General features: G+C 38.1%; 1 protein-coding gene across 9 annotated transcripts in view; it reads right to left on the reverse strand.

Annotated features, from left to right (window-relative positions):
- Positions 1–20,654, reverse strand: part of CNTLN (centlein) — a 322,986-nt gene that overhangs the window by 182,807 nt on the left and 119,525 nt on the right. For all 9 annotated transcript variants that reach the window (XM_072728210.1, XM_026001444.2, XM_072728209.1 and 6 more), the window contains 2 exons: positions 20,048–20,181; positions 1,584–1,746 (listed from right to left, as the gene is read on the reverse strand). In XM_072728210.1, the coding sequence (XP_072584311.1) occupies positions 1,584–1,746; positions 20,048–20,181 (297 nt within the window). The remainder of the gene's footprint in view (positions 1–1,583; positions 1,747–20,047; positions 20,182–20,654) is intronic.

Genomic DNA, 20,654 nt, shown 5'->3' on the forward strand with positions numbered 1-20,654 from the left:
AGCCATTTGGGCCATGTGGACAAGTTTATAACAAAAAGTTGGATAGACATTAATAATCACCAGATTAGACTGTAACTTCACACTATATGCATTCATGCTGGAGGATAAAGAGGAGCAGGAAGAGAGCCAGAGCTCTAGGTCATGGAAATATATCCAAGGCATATTACTTGAAAAAAAAAAGTTAAAGAACAGTAAGTAAGGCATAAGTTAATAAATATTAAAATTATAATATGCCTAGATTTGTGGTATGTTTGTATGTACACACACACACACACACACACACACATAACACACACAGAATATCTAATGCATGAAAATCTGGATGAATACCCCTGGGAAGGGGATGAAATGAGTTGAGGCAAGTGGAAGGGTATTTGAATCTGTTAGACTAGCACTATCAGGACTTCTACAGTATTATTTCAATATCTTTACCTGATGCCATTCATGTCCTGAGGGAAACTTGAGAGAATACAGAGTGAAAACCACTGTTCCAAAGCATTATTTAAAACTATGTGTTTAGAAATGTGTGAGTGGGTCAGTGGGTTGAGAATCCCACTCTTGATTTCAGCTCACATCATAATCGCATGGTCCTGGGATCAAACCCCAGGTGGAGCTCTGCACCCAGTGGGGAGTCCCCTTGTCTCCCACTGCCCCTCCCCCCACCTCCCTGCTTGCTCGCTCTATCAAATAAATCTTTATTTATTATTATTAATTGATTACTATTAATGTAAAAATGTTAATTATGGATATAGGTGTTTCATGGTCTTTTTTAAGGAGAAAAGTTAAATAGAAAAAACAACTTAGACTGCACTATTTAACCACTCTAAGCCTTGGATGCCTCAACTATTACAAGGGAATAAAATCAATCTTGTAAGATTGACCTATACAGAAAGTAAATTATTTCTATAAATAACTTGGTACGCTACACAAAACATAAAGAATTCAATAAAGGTGTTTTCTTTTAACTACTAGCCATAATTATTGTTGCTGAGTCAGTCAGCATACCTAAATAGCAGGGTAAGCCTTCTTGAGAGGTTCTTAAAACAACTATAAAGTAAAATGACTACTTAAAAGAAACTCACAAAATAGAGAAAAATTCTCGGAAAATATTGATCCTAAAGACCTCATCAGCATATCCATTTGTGTTTGGGCCTATTTGCCAATAAAATAATGCAAAAATTCTATAATGAAAGACTATTTTAGTCCACAAACTAGAATCATAATTGATGACTAATTTCTCATAATAGAAGGTTGAGTAATTCCATCCCCCAAGTCCTTTCTGGTTTGGGGGCTATGGTCAGGGTATGTTTTATAGTAGATATCAAAATTCCAATTTATAAAAACAATATCCTATGGAGTAAATTTGCATCTCTATTTTCAATATTTCAGCTTTAATGGCCATAAAAAAGTCACAAAATTTCAAAAGTTACCAGATTGAATTATATTTCGTTTTTAATTTTGAAGAACCATGTATAAAAGGAAATAATAAAGAAATGCCGAAATTGGAAAAAAAATTGAATTCTATATATTTTTATAAGTTCATACATATAAATTTACATTTTTATGACAGAATAAAAGCATACTTTTTGATATGATATACTTTCAGCTGTGTGAACATCTTCCTGATTCCTCAGTACTTTCTGTGTATCCATATTCAGAACCTGAAGCTGCTGGATCAGCTCCGCTTGCTGTGCCGTATGCACACTGTTCTGCTTGTACAGATTCTGCAGCTCTTGCAGCTCCTTTCTGTGCAAAGCAAGCAATAAATAGAGAGAGGCAGGAGTAAAGATCATCTCAGTGAAATAATTGTATTCATCTAAGGCTATAGATCGTCTTCCAGTTTTATCATCTATTGCTTTTTACTGCAGGCAAACATATTAATGAAAGAAATAACATATAAAGTATTTAATATTTATGACATAGACCTAGAAAGTATTGATAGAACAACTATGACTTTCAAAGCCGAATACTTATCAATTTTTTTTATAGCTTGATAGTAATAAAAACCTTGGATATACAGACATAGTACCACCTTCTTATTGAAAGTAAGTTACACTTCAGTTTCAAGAATTGATAAGTAAGTACTGATGCCAACAATAGTTATCAGTTTTGAATACTGGGTAAGTTGACCTTTCATTGTATTATACAGAACTTTAAATGTATTAAAAAGGACTCCACAAAGGCAAGTTAAGTTATAACCAAAGTTCCTTAAAGCACCATTAGTTTGCAACCTCAGGGGTTTAGGTTGGGATTCCTATGACTCTTCTAATCCAGACTGAAGAAAAGATGAGGGGGGAAAAAGTCAGAAGGAAGGAGAGCAACACAAAGTGAAAACCCGTCCTTCTAACCCATCCAAGGTACAATTGGTACAGAGGGGACAAAGAACTGGTTGTCATAGTGATGATGGCACTAAGGGCCCAGGAAAACCATACTTCTAGAATAAAGGTTTCCACAGTTCTGTGGTAGTGAATCCTGTGTGATACAGATCATATAAAACTGGAACATATTTTGTGTGTTCAACTTGAAGAGAAAACTGTTTATAGAGATAACATATGTTTGTGTATCTCTTCGTAACATAAAATACACTTCATAACATATACTCTGGAGACTGTATTTTTTAATGGAACTTTTTTTTTTTTATTCATGATAGTCACAGAGAGAGAGAGAGAGAGAGAGAGAGAGGCAGAGACACAGGCAGAGGGAGAAACAGGCTCCATGCAAGGAACCCGACGTGGGACTCGATCCTGGGTCTCCAGGATCACGCCCTGGGCCAAAGGCAGGCACTAAACCGCTGCACCACCCGGGATGTCTGCAAATAGTTGTTGAAGGTAGATGAAGATTAATAGTGGTGAAATGCTCTGCTTTTTAGAGGTTTAGAGTATCGTTTTCCAAATACAACAGCAACCCCTGTACCCATACAAATACCTGAGTATATACCAATCTGTCTCAATCCTTTTGGACCACTATAACAAAATATTGTACATTGGGTAGTCCACAAAAACAGAAATTTGTTTCTCATAGTTCTGGAGACTGGAAGTTAAAGATCAGAGTGCCAAGTAAGGGCCTTCTTCTTGGTAGTAGGCTTCCTGTTGTATTTTTACATGGTAGACAGACATTAGGGAGCTATGGGAGGTCTCTCTTAATAAGAATACTAATCCCACTCATGAGTGCTCTATCCTCATGGCATCCTTCCTAATGCCATTACATTCCGTATTACGATTTCAACATATTAATTTTGGGTGGATTCAATATTCAGACTATAGCATCATCTTTCTGTAACTATTCAAAAAAAGCCAAAACTTGCAGTAACAGCCCAAAAATGGAAGCAGTGAAAGAAGAGAATCAATAATGGCACAATGTCTGCAGGATATGTAATGCTCACAAGAAAAGGGGAGAAGAGACTCATAGTAATACTGCTTACAGAGTACTCCATTTTTCAAAAATAACATTGTTAAAAATTATCAAAGAAAATAGGCAATAGATATATGATAAAATTCTATCAGAAGATATAGTCAAAAGATATGTTAGCCAGGAGACCTGAGTAAATGTTGAATTTAGAATGGGGACATGATGAGGATTAAAAACCACCATTTTTGGGGGGTGGGGCAAGATGGTGGAGGAGTAGGGTCCCCAAGTCCCTGTCCCCACCAACTTACCTAGATAAATTTCAAATCATCCTGAAAACCTACGAATTCAACCTGAGATTTAAAGATTTATTCATGTATTCATGAGAGACACAGACAGTGAGAGAGGCAGAGACACAGGCAAAGGGAGAAGCAGGCTCCATGCAGGGAGCCAGATGTGGTACTCAATCCCAGGTCTCCACGACCAGGCTCTGGGCTGAAGGCGGTACTAAACAACTGAGACACCCGGGCTGCCTTGACCTGAGATTTAATGAGAGAACAGCTGGAACACTACACAGAGAAGAGTTTGCGCTTCTAACAAGGCAGGAAAGTGGAAAAAATAAAATAAAAAGAATCAAGTAGAGGAGGGAACCCCCGAGGAGCCGGGCTAAGGCCAGGCGGCTAGAGCCTCCAGGACGGGAGCAGCAGGAACTTTAAAAATACGCACCGGGGGATCCCTGGGTGGCGCAGCGGTTTGGTGCCTGCCTTTGGCCCAGGGCGCGGTCCTGGAGACCCAGGATCGAGTCCTACGTCGGGCTCCCGGTGCATGGAGCCTGCTTCTCCCTCTGCCTGTGTCTCTGCCTCTCTCTCTATCTCTCTGTGACTATCATAAATAAATTTAAAAAAAAAATTTAAAAAAAAATACGCACCGGATTCTTTCCGGAGGGAAAGGTGCTTAGCAGGGAAATTGGGCAGAACCGCAGGAGGGGCAGTGGAGCCTCCAGCCTCCCGGGGTCACTAACAGAGGACATGCACCCAGGGGAGAGTGCACCACAGACTGCGTTGGAGCTCAGTAAAGGGCTGGAGTGCGAAACGGGGGTGGGGTGGGGGGCTCAGGAAGGGGTTCGGATGGAGGGGGCTGCGGCCTGCTGCCTTCGGGAACCGCAGCCCCAGGAGCGCGATTCCAGCAGCGCAGGCCCCGGATCTCAAGGAGCCAAGGGACACAGCCCAGGATCTTGGGCTCCCCTGGGGACAGGCGGAGGCGGGGAGGGCCCAGGACAGCGAGGCCTCTCCTACCACCAGGCGCTTCCAAGCTGTGAAGGTCAGTGCCCTCGCCCTGGGAGCATCCAGGCCGAGAGGACTGGGATATTGTGGTGGTTACTGCGGGAGCTGACTCCAGGGCTGGAGAGCTGGCTGCCGCCAGTGTTGCTGTTCCTCCTTCTCTCACCTTATCCCTGGGAGGGGCAGGGCTGCCAGGGAACAGAGGCCTCACGGGGTAAACAGCTCCCACTGAGCCCAGCACCCAGCGAGAGGGGGAGGGGGGCAGCTCCCCCAGGTACACACACCTGAGAATCAGCACAGCAGGTCCCTCCCCCAGAAGACCAGCTGGAAGGACAGGGGAAGAGCAAGTATTTAACCAGCAACACTGGAAAGGCCCAGAGAAAGTTGAGAAATTTATAGTATATAGAACTAGAGGGTACCCCTCCTTTTTTATTTTTTTCCTTCCTTTTTCCAGGACAACTCGTTTTTAAATCACACTATAAATTTCCAATATTTTTTTCTCTTTTACCATGTTAACTATTACCATGCAATATTTTACCACCTCTTCATTTTTAAGATTCCTTTTTGACTTTCATATTTCTCTAATTACAGGTCCTAGATATATTTTCCACTTCCAGATTCCCTTCAACATACTCAACTTAATTTTAGGAGATATACAAGATATGTTTTTTGTTTTGTTTTGTGTTTTTTGTTTTCTCTGCCTCATTTTGTTCTACAATGGCAGAAGTTAATACCTTCTAAAACATGACCAGCATGCACCCAGAACCAAGTGGTATACCGTGCTGGTTCATTTTGTGAGATTCCTCATTCCCATTCTGCCACCTCTTTTCTCTCATTTATGTTTTGGTGGTCAATGTTGGGGCCCTCTACAAATATTTCTGGTTTATATAAATTTGGGACTGAGCATCTTCTAATCTACTTAATATACTCAGAAACAAGAGGATCATCCTCCAGAACCCCTCAAGTACTCTACATTGTCCCTCCACTACAACTTCTTCACCACCACCATCTCCCAGTCCCTCCGTTTTTTCTTTTCCTTTTTCTTTTCTTTTTTCTCTTCTTCTTTAGGATTCCTGGCCTTTATTTTTTGCTACTTTGTTTTAAAATCTGTTTTCACTTTAGTGGTCCTTCTGTTTTATTTAGTTCTGATTTTGTTTTCAATTTCTGGTCTCTGACCTCGGCAGAATCATTTAGGGGGAAATTTACTTAGGTCGTGGTTGATATTCTTGACACAGCCCACTTATACAGCCACTCTGCACTGAGAAAAATGACTAGAAAAAACTCACCACAAAAGAAAGAATCAGAAACAGTACTCTGTGCCACAGAGTTACAGAATTTGAATTACAATTCGATGTCAGAAAGCCAATTCAGAAGCACAATTATAAAGCTATTGGTGGCTCTGGAAAAAGCATAAAGGATTCAAGAGACTTCATGACTGCAGAATTTAGATCTAATGAGGATGAAATTAAAAATGAATTAAATGAGATGCACTCCAAACTGGAGGACCTAACGACAAGGGTTCTTAATGAATGAGGTAGAAGAAAAAGTGAGTGACATAGAAGACAAGTTGATGGCAAGGAAGAAAGATGAGGAAAAGGAGAAAAAGAATTAAAAGACCATGAGAAAAGGTTAAGGGAAATAAATGATAGCATCAGAAGGAAAAAAATCTACAATTAAATGCAGTCCCAGAGGGTGCCAAGAGGACAGAGTACCAGAAAGCATATTTGAACAAATCTTAGCTGAGAACTTCCCTAATTTGGGGAGGAAAACAGGCATTCAGATCCAGGAGATAGAGAGGTCCCCCCCTAAAATCAATAAAACCTGTTCAACACCTCAACTTTTAATAGTGAAACCTGCAAATTCCAAATATAAAAAGAAAATCCTTAAAGCAGCAAAAGACAAGAGATCCCTAACTTACATGGGGAGAAATATTAGATTAACAGCAGACCTCTCCACAGATACCTGGCAGGCCAGAAAGGGCTGGCAGGATATATTCAGGGTCGTAAATGAGAAGAACATGCTGCCAAGAATACTTTATCCAGCAAGGCTCTCATTCAAAATAGGAGAGATAAAGAGCTTCCAAGATAGGCAGAAACTGAATGAATATGTGACCATCAAACCAGCTCTGCAAGAAATATTAAGGGGAACCCTGTAGAAGAAAGAGGAAGCCCAAAGAAATAATCCACAAACACAGGGACTGAATAGGTATTATGATGACACTAAATTCATCTTTCAATAGTAACTCTGAACATGAATGGACTCAATGATACCATCAAAAATGCAGGTTTCACACTGGATAAAAAAGCAAGACCCATCTATTTGCTGTCTACAAGAGACTCATTTTAGACCTAAGGACACCTACAGCCTGAAAACAACAGGTTGGAGAACCATTTACTATTCAAATGGTCCTCAAAAGCAAGCTGGGGTAGCAATCCTCATATCAGATAAGTTAAAGTTTATCCCAAAGACTGTAGTAAGAGATGAAGAGGGACACTATATCATACTTAAAGGGTCTATCCAACAAGAGGACCTAACGATCATGAATATTTATGTCCCGAATGTGGGAGCTGCCAAGTATATCAATTAATTAATAACCAAAGTAAAGACATACTTAGATTATAATTCACTAATACTGGGAGACTTTAACACAGCACTTTCTGCAAATGACAGATCTTCTATTCTAAACACAACATCTCCAAAGAAACAAGAGCTTTAAATAATACACTGGACCAGATGGATTTCACAGATGTATACAGAACTTTGCATCCGAACACAACTGAAAACACATTCTTCTCAAGTGCACATGGAACTTTCTCCAGAACAGACCACAAACTGGGTCACAAATCAGGTCTCCTCAGATACCAAAAGACTGGGATTGTCCCCTGCATATTTTCAGACCATAATGTTTTGAAACTAGAACTCAATCACGAGAAGAAATTGGGAAGAAACTCAAACATGTGGAGGTGAAAGAGCATCCTGCTAAAAGATGAAAGGGTCAACCAAGCTATTAGAGAAGAATTAAAAAGATTCAGGGAAACTAATGAAAATGAAGATACAACTGTTCAAATTCTTTGGGATACAGTAAAAGCAGTCCTGAGAGGGAAATACATCACAATACAAGCATCCCTCAAAATTGGGAAAAAAGTCAAATACACAAGCTAACTTTGCACCTAAAGGAACTGGAGAGAGAACAGCAAATAAAACCACACCAATGAGCAGCATGGGTGGCTCGTGGTTTGGCAACAGCTTCTGCCCAGGGCTTGGTCCTGGAGACCCAGGATCAAGTCCCACATCAAGCTCCCAGCATAGAGCCTGCTCTCCCTCTGCCTGTGTCTCTGCCTCTCTCTCTCTCTCTCTCTCTCTCTCTCTCTCTCTCTCTCGCTCCGTCTCTCATGAATAAATAAAATCTTTAAAAAACAAAAAACAAACAAACAAAAAACACATCAAGCAGAAGAAGAGAGTTAATAAAGATTCGAGCAGAACTCAATGAAGTAGAGACCAGAAGAACTGTAGAACAGATCAACAAAACAAGGAGTTGGTTCTTTGAAAGAATTAGTAAGATAGATAAACCATTAGCCAGTCTTATTAAAAAGAAAAAAGACTCAAATTAATAAAATCAGGAATGAAAAGGAGACATCACAACCAATACCCAGGAAATACAATTTTAAAAAAATACTATGAGCAGCTATACGCCAATAAATTAGGCAATTTAGAAAAAAATGGATGCATTTCCGGAAAACCACAAACTACCAAAACTGGAACAGGAATAGAAAACATGAATAGGCCAATAATCAGGGAGGAAAATGAAGCAGTCATCAAAAACCTCCCAAGACACAAAAAGGCCAGATGGCTTCCCAGGGGAATTCTATCAAACGTTTAAAGAAGAAACAATACCTATTCTACTAAACCTGTTCCAAGAGATAGAAAGGGATGGAATACTTCCAAACTCATTCTATGAGGCCAGCATCACCTTAATTCCAAAACCAGACAATGACCCCACCAAAAAGGAGAATTAGACACCAAAAACCCTGATGAACAGAGATGCAAAAATTCTCAACAAAATACTAGCCAATAGGATAGGAATCAACAGTACATTAAGAAGATTATTCACCATGACGAAGTGAGATTTATCCCCGGGATGCAAGGCTGGTTCAACACGTGTAAAACAATAAACATGATAGATAATATCAACAAGAGAAAAAACAAGAACCATATGATCCTCTCAATAGATGCAGAGAAAGCTTTGACAAAATGCAGCATCCATTCCTGATCAAAACTATTCAGAGTATAGGGATAGAGGGAACAATCCTCAGCATATTAAAAGCCATCTATGAAAAGCCCATAGCAAATATCATTCTCAATGGGGAAATACTGGGAGCCTTTCCCCTAAGATCAGGAACAAGACAGGCATGTCCACTTTCACCACTGCTATTCAACATAGTATTAGAAGTCCTAACCTCAGCTATCAGGCAACAAAAAGAAATAAAAGGCATTCAAATTGGCAAAGAAGTCAAACTCTTCCTCTTTGCAGATAACATGATATGTACATAGAAAACCCAAAAGACTCCACCCCAAGACTGCTGGAACTCATACAGCAATTCGGCAGTGTGGCAGGATACAAAATCAATGCCCAAAAGTCAGTGGCATTTCTATACACTAACAATGAGACTGGAGAAAGAGAAATTAAAGAGTCAATCCCATTTACAATTGCACCCAAAAGCATAAGACACCTAGGAATAAACCTAACCAAAGAGGTAAAGGATCTATACCCTAAAAACTACAGAACACTTCTGAAAGAAACTGAAGAAGACACAAAGAGATGGAAAAATATTCCATGCTCATGGATTGGAAGAATTGATATCGTGAAAATGTCATGCTACCCAGGGCAATTTACACATTTAATGCAATCTCTATCAAAATACCATGGACTTTCTGCAGAGAGTTGGGACAAATCATCTTAATATTTGTGTGGAATCAGAAAAGACCCCGAATAGCCAGGGGAATATTGAAAAAGAAAACCAGGGGATCCCTGGGTGGATCAGCAGTTTAGTGCCTGCCTTCAGCCCAAGGTGTGATCCTGGAGTCCCGGGATCGAGCCCCACATCGGGCTCCCTGCATGGAGCCTGCTTCTCCCTCTGCCTGTGTCTCTGCCTCTCTCTCTCTCTCTCTCTCTGTGTGTCTCTCATGAATAAATAAATAAAATCTTAAAAAAAAAAAAAAAAGAAAACCAGAGCAAGGGGCATCACAATGCTGGATTTCAAGTTGTACTACAGAGCTGTGATCACCAAGACAGTGTGGTACTGGCACAAAAACAGACACATAGATCAATGGATCAGAATCCAGAATCCAGAAATGGGCCCTCAACTCTATGGTCACCAAATATTCAACAAAGCAGGAAAGACTATCCACTGGAAAAAGGACAGTCTCTTCAATAAATGGTGTTGGGAAAATTGGACAGCCACATGCAGAAGAATGAAACTAGGCCATTCTCTTACAACAGACACAAAGATAAACTCAAAACGGATGAAAGATCTAAATTTGAGACAAGAATCCATCAAAATCCTAGAGAAGAACACAGGCAACACCCTTTTTGAACTTGGCCACAGCAACTTCTTGCAAGAGACATCTATGAAGGCAAGGGAAATCAAAGCAAAAATGAACTATTGGGACTTCATCCAGATAAAAAGCTTCTGCACAGCAAAAGAAACAGTCAACAAAACTCAGAGACAACCTACAGAATGGAAGAAGACATCTGCAAATGACATATCAGATAAAGGGCTAGTATCCAAGATCTATAAAGAACTTATTAAACTCAACAGCAAAGAAACAAACAATCCAATCATGAAATGGGCAAAAGACATGAATAGAAATTTCACCAAAGACATAGACATGGCCAACAAGAACATGAGAAAATGCTCCGCATCACTTGCCATCCGGGAAATACAAATCAAAACCACAATGAGATACCACCTCACACCAGTGAGAATGGTGAAAATTAACAAGACAGGAAACAACAAATGTTGGAGAGGATGTGGAGAAAGGGGAACCCTCTTGCACTGTTGGTGGGAATGTGAACTGTTACAACCACTCTGGAAAGCTGTGTGGAGGTTCCTCAAAGAGTTAAAAAGAGAAGTGCTCTATGACCCAGCAATTGCACTGATGGGAATTTAACCCTAAGATACAGATGCCCTGAAACGGCAGGGCACCTGCACCCCGATGTTTATAGCAGCAATGTCCACAATAGCCAAACTGTGGAAGGAGCCTCGGTGTCCATCAAAAGATGAATGGATAAAGAAGATGTGGTCTATGTATACAATGGAATATTACTCAGCCATAAGAAATGACAAATACCCATCATTTGCTTCAACGTGGATGGAACTGGAGGGTATTATGCTGAGTGAAGTAAGTCAGTTGGAGAAGGGCAAACATTATATGGTTTCATTCATTGGGGAATATAAAAAATAGTGAAAGCAGATAAAGGAGAAAGAGAAAATGAGTGGGAAATATCAGTGACGGTGACAGAACATGAGAGACTCCTAACTCTGGGAAAGGCTCAAGGGGTAGTGGAAGGGGAAGTGGGTGGGGGGATGGGGTGACTGTGTGACAGGCACTGAGGGGGGCACTTGATGAGATGAGCACTGGGTGTTATGCTGTATGTTGGCAAATCAAACTCCAATAGAAAAATATACAAAAAAAAAGAATGGTCAACTTGGCCTACAAGATAGTTGCTGTGTTGTAGATGGTAGTAAGATGGTAGAGCAACAAGCCAGGAGAAGCATGGTTCCTTATTAATTTTGGAGTTTTCACACTAGGCCTTGATTGCCTAAAATTACTTGAGAGAGAAATAAACTTGTATCTTATTTAAAAAATGGGGCGCCTGGGTGGCTTAGCGGTTTAGTGCCTGCGTTTGGCCCAGGGCATGATCCTGGAGTCCTGGGATCAAGTCCCACATTGGGCTCCCTGCATGGGACCGGCTTCTCTCTCTGCCTGTGTCTCTGCCTGTCTCTTTCTCTCTCTCTCTCTCTCTCTCTCTCTCTCTCTCTCTCTCTCCCTGACCTCATGAATAAACAAATAAAAAAATCTTTTAAAAAATAAATAAGTGAAAATTAAAAAATAAAAAGCACCATTTTTAGATACAATGTGAAACATAGCAAATTTTCTTCTCCTCCTATATTAGAAGACATCTGTTATTTCTTAATGAGAAAATCAGTATTTGGCTTGCATTTAAGGGTCATGTGGAAGAAAATACATGTATTTTTAATCAGAAAAAAAAAAAACATACTTAAGGGATGCCTGAGTGGCTCAGTGAGTTAAGCGTCTGCCTTCAGCTCAGGTCATGATCCCAGGATTCTAGGATTGAGCCACACATCAGTCTCCCTGCTCAGTGGGGTGTTTATTTCTTCCCTTTCCCTCTGTCCCTCCCCCCTGCTCATGCTCTTTTTTCCTTTTTTTTAAGTATTTTTTAAAATTTCATCTATTTATTCATGAGAGACACAGAGAAAGAGAGAGGTAGAGACAGAGGCAGAGGGAAAAGCAGGCTCCATGCAGGGTGCCCAACGTGGGACTCGATCCCAGGTCTCTAGAACTACAACCTGGGCCGAAGGCGGTGCTAAACTGCTGAGCCACCCAGGCTGCCCCGCTGAGCCACTTGGGCTGCCCTGGCTCTTCTTCTCTTATATAAATGAATAAAACATTTAAAAAGAAAAGAAAAAAAACATACTCAGAAGTAAGGAAGTGCTCATACTATGAGGCACCTGGGGATTAAAAATCAACTAAGGGAAGAGCATATCCCTGTCTCTCATCTAATGCTACATTCTGGGCATCCTCCCAGTAAGGGGAGTGGAAGCATCATTTTACACTATTGAGGTAAATTTCTCCCGCTCTATCTTCCCACACCAACTTCTGAAAAGTAGGTAAGATCAATGTACACCAATGTTGCAAATATGAAACATGAAACCTGACTGATATCAAAGTTAGCAATAAACAAAGCTTACAAAAGGCACACCTCTGGACCACTAGCAAACACTGAATTTGTGTAAATCCTTTCCTTATTTGGGGAATATAAAAAATAGTGAAAGGGATTAAAGGGGAAAGGAGAAAAAATGAGTGGGAAATATCAGGGAGGAAGACAGAACATAAGAGACTCCTAACTCTGGGAAACGAACTAGGGGTGGTGGAAGGGGAGGTGGGGGGGGGGGCGGGGGTGACTGGGTGACGGGCACTGAGGGGGCACTGTATGAGCACTGGGTGTTATTCTATACGTTGGCAAATTGAACACCAATAAAAAATAAATTAACAAAAAAAAGAAGAAAAACAAATGGACTTATTAAAAGGAGGAGTACTAAGAATTAAGAAAAAAGAAATTTTATTGTACATACTTGGGAGAAAAGTATACCTCTGAGAAGTTACTGAAGGAATTAGAAGGAAGGTTTAGGAAAAATATGAAAAACCATCACACCTCTCTGAATTATCAATACAAAGACAAGATATGAAGATGATCTAAATAAAGTCTCTGTGAAGGCAGGGAGTTTTTGTTCACTGCTATAAACAGCATAGCTAAGACACTACCTGTCTCTTATTATATTTGTTAGGTACTAAACACATCCATCATACATATATTTTCAGATTCAGCCTACACCTGCCTCTTAGAATCCCATTTTCTTGCTCAATCTCAGCCTATGAACTACCCCTTCCACCTATGAAATTTATACAGCTCATCTGGCTTCATTGCTTGATGTCAACCAGCTGCATGCCTAGTATGTTTGTGCCATTTCCAGGTTAGGATAAAATGCTACCACACAGGCATGGTATAAGCAACTTTTACCAATGGAAGACAAAACACAAGAAGAAACCAGATAGATAACTCTTTCTTTTTCCATCTGACGGATTGCTCTAGAACACGGTTTCTCTCCTACAGCCCATCAGCAATCAACCTGGGTAGCAAATTCAGTGCACCTGCTGCTGTCTCTTCATGGCCCACCATGAAGCAGCAGCCAGCACAATAATGCATTTCCTTGAATCACTTTTTATCTTTGCCTGTCTCATTCTTCTTCTCTTACTCACTTTCCACTGGAATTGAATCTTCCAACTATGTATTCAGGACTTAATCCTTCCCTCAGGCTCTCTTGTCTAGGATATATGGGTTAAGACAGTTATTAAATTGATTGAATGAAAAGCATAACATAAAGATTGCTTAAAAGAAAAGATGCCATAATAGTATGAAAACACATAATGAGAGCGAGTATAAGGAAAATTAAAGCTACGGAAAATGAATTTAACCAGTAGGTTCAAACTCGAGAAGTTCCTGTAGGCACAGATGAAAAGGAGTAGTAAAGTGTGGCTTCAACTGAGACAGTGCTGTGAACCAACATTTTCTTCTATCTCAAGTAGAATGTTAAGTTTTGTTAAAAATACTGTATTCCTGATAGATAAATCCAGTGATCTTTCGGTTACAATGATGCTATCTAAGGGACTGAGTGAGCCATGGGATAAATTAGGAATACCCCCATAGGGATCAAGCTTGATACCAAAGACTGACAGAGGGTTTCAAACAGCTCCTCTAGGTTATTTTGCAGTTAAAAAATTTTTTTTGATGGCTTACAAAAACAAAGATTTGCTGCTTGTTTACATTACAGGTGGCTTTTCACTATTCTAAGACCCACAATGCAGCAGCAGATTCCATTAAAAATATGCCACTCTGGTGGCAAAGGGCAAAAAGCAGAAGCAAATCGGGACTCCTGGTGGCTCAGCAGTCAGGTGCCTGCCTTCTGCTCAGGTCGTGATCCTGGAATCTGGGATTGAGTCCCGCATGGGGCTCCCTGCGAGGAGCCTGCTTCTCCCTCTACCTGTCTCTGCCTCTCTCAGTCTGTGTTTCTCATGAATAAATAATTCTTTAAAAAAAAAAAAAAAAAAGGAAAACAAGTAAAGGAATGACTTTTAGAACATTAGGACGTGGCATGTTACCTTCAGTCTTGTCCCACAGGCCAAATAAATCACATGACTAAATCTGAGCCAATGGGGGAGAAAGCATAAACTAGTCCCAGGGAAAGTCCCTGCTAAAAATGAGCCCCTAAAATGAGTCCAAACTGTACAGGAATGAATATATCAAAAGTAAAAGGTTTAGTGATGAGCACTTAAGCAAAATGTAGGACTAATCCTAAGCATCTTTGGTCACTGTGGTTATAGTTACATATCTTGAGATGCAAAATCATCTCAAAACTGTTGAACGTTATGTTCTATTTTCAGTTTACACAACAGGGTGTCAAAACAAACTAAAGATGAAATACAGATTTAAAAATTATGACACTGACCTCCAAAAGTTTTTCATGCCATTTCTTTCTTAACTTTAGAGAGGGAGAGTTAGTGGTATTTATAGAGAAAAGATTTAATAATTCCCTCAATTTCACATCAGTGTCTTATTGTTCCATATATAACCAAGAAACTGGTTTACTTATTAAGAGAATAGAGTCCCTTTTATCTAAAAACTACTAACCACCTAATCTTCAACCTCTAAATATAAATTCAGAAAAATTTAGAATGATTCTCACATTTTAAAAATAATTCATATATATCAATATACCAAATAATCATGTACTTATTTTGTTATCATAAAAATGTAAACAAAAATAAAGAACAGCAACACTAATTTCAGAAGAATTTGAATCAAAAAAAAGAAGAATTCAAATCCAAGGCAAAAAAAATTACATTCAAAAAAGTAAAAAGTAAAATTCACAGTAAAAAGAAAAGAACTGTGAACACTTTACCCATCAAAGCAGAGCACATCAAACAAGTACAGCAAAAATTATAATAAAAGGAAAATCCGTTGGCAACTATATGGGAAGGAAGTATTCCAATTAAAATAGTAACAAAAACATGAAATATCTAGGAAGAAATTTAACAAGAAATGTCAAAACCCATTAGAAACATAAAACATCTAAGGATACAAAGGTACTGAAAGAATGGAATGGCATACATCCTCTGGGACAGGAAGACTGGCATCATAAGATGTCAATTCTTTTCAGGTTTACATGTAAATTCGATGCTGTAATAAAGTATCAAATAAGAAAGCATGTTCATTCTTAAGTTTATACCAAAAATTTAATAAGCAATAAATGCCAAGAGAACTCTGAAAAAAGAGCAGTAATGGAAAACATACCACACACTCCCCAGTGTTCACCATCTCTATCCTGTTCTCTAGTACTGTAGTCTAAGAGGCGGACCTCTACAGACTGCATTATCCTGGCCCCTTGTTCTCTGCCTCTGACTGAATTTGATTACTTGGAGTGCTGGCTGGTGATTAAATAGAGTAAAAGAGAAAAACGGCTGGGCAACCCGGGTGGCTCCATGGTTTAGCACCGCCTTCAGCCTAGGGCATGATCCTGGAGATGGGGGATCTAGTCCCATGTTGGGCTCCCCCCGGGGAGTTTGTTTCTCCCTCTGCCTCAGTCTCTGCCTCTCTCTCTCTGCGTCTCTCATGAATAAATAAATAAACTCTTTTTAAAAAAGGGGCGGGGGAATCCCTGGGTGGCTCAGTGGTTTAGCGCCTGCCTTTGGCCCAGGGCGCAATCCTGGAGTCTCAGGATCGAGTCCCATGTCGGGCTCCCGGCATGGAGCCTGCATCTCCCTCTGCCTGTGTCTCTGCCTCTCTGCCTCTCTCTCTCTCGCTCTCATGAATAAATAAATGAATAAATAAATAAAATCTTTAAAAAGAGAGAGAGAGAGAGAGAGAGAGAGAGAGAAAAGGTCAAGATATTTCTTTTCCTGGCTCCCTCTTTGTTGAGCAGTGTCAAAAAGATACTTCTCCTACTAGGCAGCCTCTCTCCCAGGATAGATTTTTTCACAGAGATCTGGTAACAGTTCTCTCCTTAATCCTTCTAGGCTGGGGGCAGTAATGATTTCCAGTTGTTGATAATCTAAATCTCAATATGGAAAGAACTGACATCTTTATCATACTGAGCCTTCTAAACAGTGAACTTTCTATATCCCTACATATATTAGACCTTTTATTTCTGTCAATAATGTTTTCCAGTTCTCTGGAAAGGGTAATACACATCTTTCATTATGCATACTCTTCATATTTTTACTCATATTGTAAATTATCGTATTTCCATGTATTAAGTCCATTTCCTAACTGTGGCTATAATTTGAAGACAAAATTGTTATGTCATCTTACAGAAATAATTAACATTTGCTTCTGCTAAGTCCCTGGGAACACTGGCAGTCCAGGTAATTAATCCAATTTCTGGACTCTGATGATATTTCTAACGCAGATTATACTGTTTAGACTTTTTTGTTGCTATTATTTTCTATAGGAGATTTGCAAGTAATTTCTAAGAAAAATTCCCAATTAATAACAGCCCACAGCCATGTAGTTTAGCTCACCCACCATGTAGCCATTTAGCACATACTCCATGTAATTATAGAATCACTACCTATTCAGGCAAAAATTTTAGTTTGGAAACTTAATTGGCTAGCACTTTTATGTAAGTTCTAAGTAGACCCTAAGATGTTCTATATGCATTACAGACATGTAACTTATTATATATGTGTCTATATACTTATTTATACTCTAACTCAGAGTAAAAAATCATTTGAGGTAGTTCATAACAATGTTGTATATCACAGTGGGTGACATGAATATTCAATAAATATGCAAAATATTATGAATTTTAAAGAAATAAACCCATAAAAATATAAGCCTAGGTCAACTCTGTCATATACCAATAAGGAAAAATGTATTCAAATAAGAAAGTGCCTAGAACACTCCTCAGGACCCGCGGTGAGTTTTCGGGGGGACGTGGGGCCATGTCCAGGCTGACAGGAGCCCCCGGCCTCCTGAGGACCTGCTGTGAGGCTTCCAGAGGATGTGAGGCATAGTCCACAGTGACAGGAGACCCGGCGTCCTCAGGACCCACTGACTATGACTCAGGAACACATGGGGCCACGTCCGCACTCACAGGAGCTCGGCTTCCTCAGGACCCCCTGGAGGGCTCTGGAGGCACCATTGGGGGCCACGTCCACATCAGAAGGGACTACCAGAACCACAGGAAAAGAAAGAAGGAAGAAAAAGAAAAACCAAGAAAAACAATAACAACTGCCCTCCCAAAAAAAAACACCAGATTATTTTGGCCTGCTTGTTAAAAGATTCTAAATCCCAAAATAAGAAACACAATTAAAGTACCATGAAAGTGAAAAAAAAAAAAAAAAAAAACTTTTCCCATGATTATGGCTTATGGCTTTGTGTGGTCTTTTGTACAATATACAGATTCAATAAAGTGATACTGGCATATCATAAGCACTACCACCTCCCCCCCAAGAAATAAAACTGATGAAGGAAAGTAGACATATAATATACCAAACAGTTTCCCCTTAATCAGACAACTCAGGAGAAATACTGTGGATACCTCAACTATCACCCTATAATGAGGGTTTGAGTCATAGTCCTCTGCTCCATACTTCTAACTCTGCACTATTTTCTCCTCCTCTATGAGTCCCTATAATCAAGCTCTTAAAATTACACATGGCACATTATTTTACCATTGTTTAAGAAAAAGTCCATCTAAAACAAAATGTCCATCTGTGGATATTATTGCCTTCTTTACTGTAGCTTATAGCTCTTATAATACACTAAATTCAAATACACAAAGGGGAAACATTTAACAGAAAATGTAATTATTCAAATGCCATGCACTTATCATTGCACTGCTTCCTAGAATATAGTCCTTGTTACATTCAAATCATACTCTAAAAGGGAAAGGTCATCGTTAGAATATTTTATGCAGTTATAGGTGCTATATTTAAGAAAAATATTGGCAATATAGATACTTGTGATATGAAATGCATTCAGAAATGTAACCAACATAATAAAATATCTATGAAATATATATCATGAAAAATTATGATAAATAATAGTCAATGAATGAAAAAATAATGTTTTTGATAAAGAAATTATTTGAAGATTATTTGAAAATAATCTATTATTTGAAGATCTATGCTACAGAATAGAGATTAGATGGTTTCTGAGATTCTTTAGCTAAGGATTCACAATAATTGGGTGGATATTATAAACAAGCATATTTCAACTCAATATATGAAACAGTGTTTAAATTTAAACAAAATGAAATGAACAGTCTTGAAAAGTACTGAGGAACTTATAAACCAAAAGTATCAAAGCAAAGATTAAAAGGCATACTATCTTATCGAGAAGAGGACAGTAATAAATGAGAATTTTAAGATTTCTCAGAAATGTAAGATTTTATAACTATTTAAAATTACTTTTCTGACTTTAACAAATTATATCAAATATATATCAAAATAATTATACTATGAATAGATAGCCAACCAGTGTACTATCTTTAATTTTATACTTTTCCTCACTTCTATAATAAGATTTTTAAATTGTGATACAAATGAATTTTCGATAAGGTAATAAATATATATACATTAATTGCTACCTAGCCCAAAATTCTGCCCTGATATATCTATAGCTCTTGCAACATACTAAATATACATAAAGATATATAAATATGTATTGAATAAGGCATACATAAAAATATATTTACATATTAAGTTTTAACCACACAAATAATATTACTGTATACAATACAAATACAAAGAATTTATATGTATTATATATAAATATTTTACATGTGTATGTGTGTGTTTATATATGTGTGTGTGTGTGTGTGTATATGTATATATATATATGCACAATAGTATCACCAGAGGATGAAATTGTGCTTATAAAAATAGATGATAAACTTTATTATCTATTTATATGATTTAACCAGTTTAAGTAAAAAATGCACATACATACATACATGTATCTTTATGTATATTACATAGATAACATATGTATATGTGCATGCATATACATTTATATATCTATGATTTATTCCAACACTATTTTCTGATAAAAGTAACTGAAATAAGTTAAAAGATAGTTTAAAATCTTTTAAAACACTTAAAAACACAAGTTTTTCAAGTAATCCTACTTTGTGAGTAGTACTAAAAATTAACTATTTTGATATAGGAAGAATATCTCATAAACTAAAACTATTTAGAACATAATAGAATAAAAAGCCAAAATTGGATTTCTCATATACTGCCTATTATAATAATGAACATAATACCTGGCTGGGAATTTTTTAGAAGGAAACTATGAGTGAATGCACTGTCCTTGTTAAAAATGAAGACAAGAATCCTGTTTGAGAATGCTCTTCCCAATTCTGTAAAACCTCTCATTCTCTTAACTATTCCCAGTTTGGTATATATAATTCCAGATAGTTTCAATACGCAAATATATGTCCTCATAGAAGACATACTGTTGTCATTTTAGAGTGCTAATAATAAACATTTATGTCGCCATTCTGAATAACTAATGACATTACCATAATGTTAAATTTAAAACTGAATACACTTGCCTGACAAGGGTAATATCCATATCCTTCTGGATAAGTTCAGTCTGTTTATTATTCAACTGTAATGATAGTGCATTATATTTACTTTGTGATACTTCAATTTCTTTCTTTGCTTCGATTAAACTGTCTTCAAAGGCCTAAAATCAGAGGACTTAATCATTAAACTTATCAAATCACAATCAAATACAATAACTATCCAACAAATAAATATAAGTGAAGTATATTACATTTAATCTACAAAATAACAGTAAAAAATTGGTAATTTTTAATTTCCCTTTGTTTTCACTTAACTAAAAAAATTTTACGAACTATACTTTAATACCAGTCACAGTTTACTTTTTCCAGAAAATGAAAAAGTACCATAGCTTCCTGGTACAAAAGCTAAGAATTTGAAGCAATTAATTGTGAAAATCTATGTAGAAATGTACTTATTGAAATTACAATAAAGAAATTATTACACAATGAAAAAGCTACCTATTCTATGAATAAAAAATGAGTTCATTTACTTAAATAGTAGTCAGGACAAACAGCACGTATTTCATAATTTCCTCTATTTTAAATGTATACACATAGCTACACTAGGGGGAATAAAAGATAGTCCTGTAGAAAA

The sequence above is a fragment of the Vulpes vulpes genome, chromosome 12 (genome assembly GCF_048418805.1).
Source record: "Vulpes vulpes isolate BD-2025 chromosome 12, VulVul3, whole genome shotgun sequence".
NCBI classification, from domain to species: Eukaryota; Metazoa; Chordata; class Mammalia; order Carnivora; family Canidae; genus Vulpes; species Vulpes vulpes.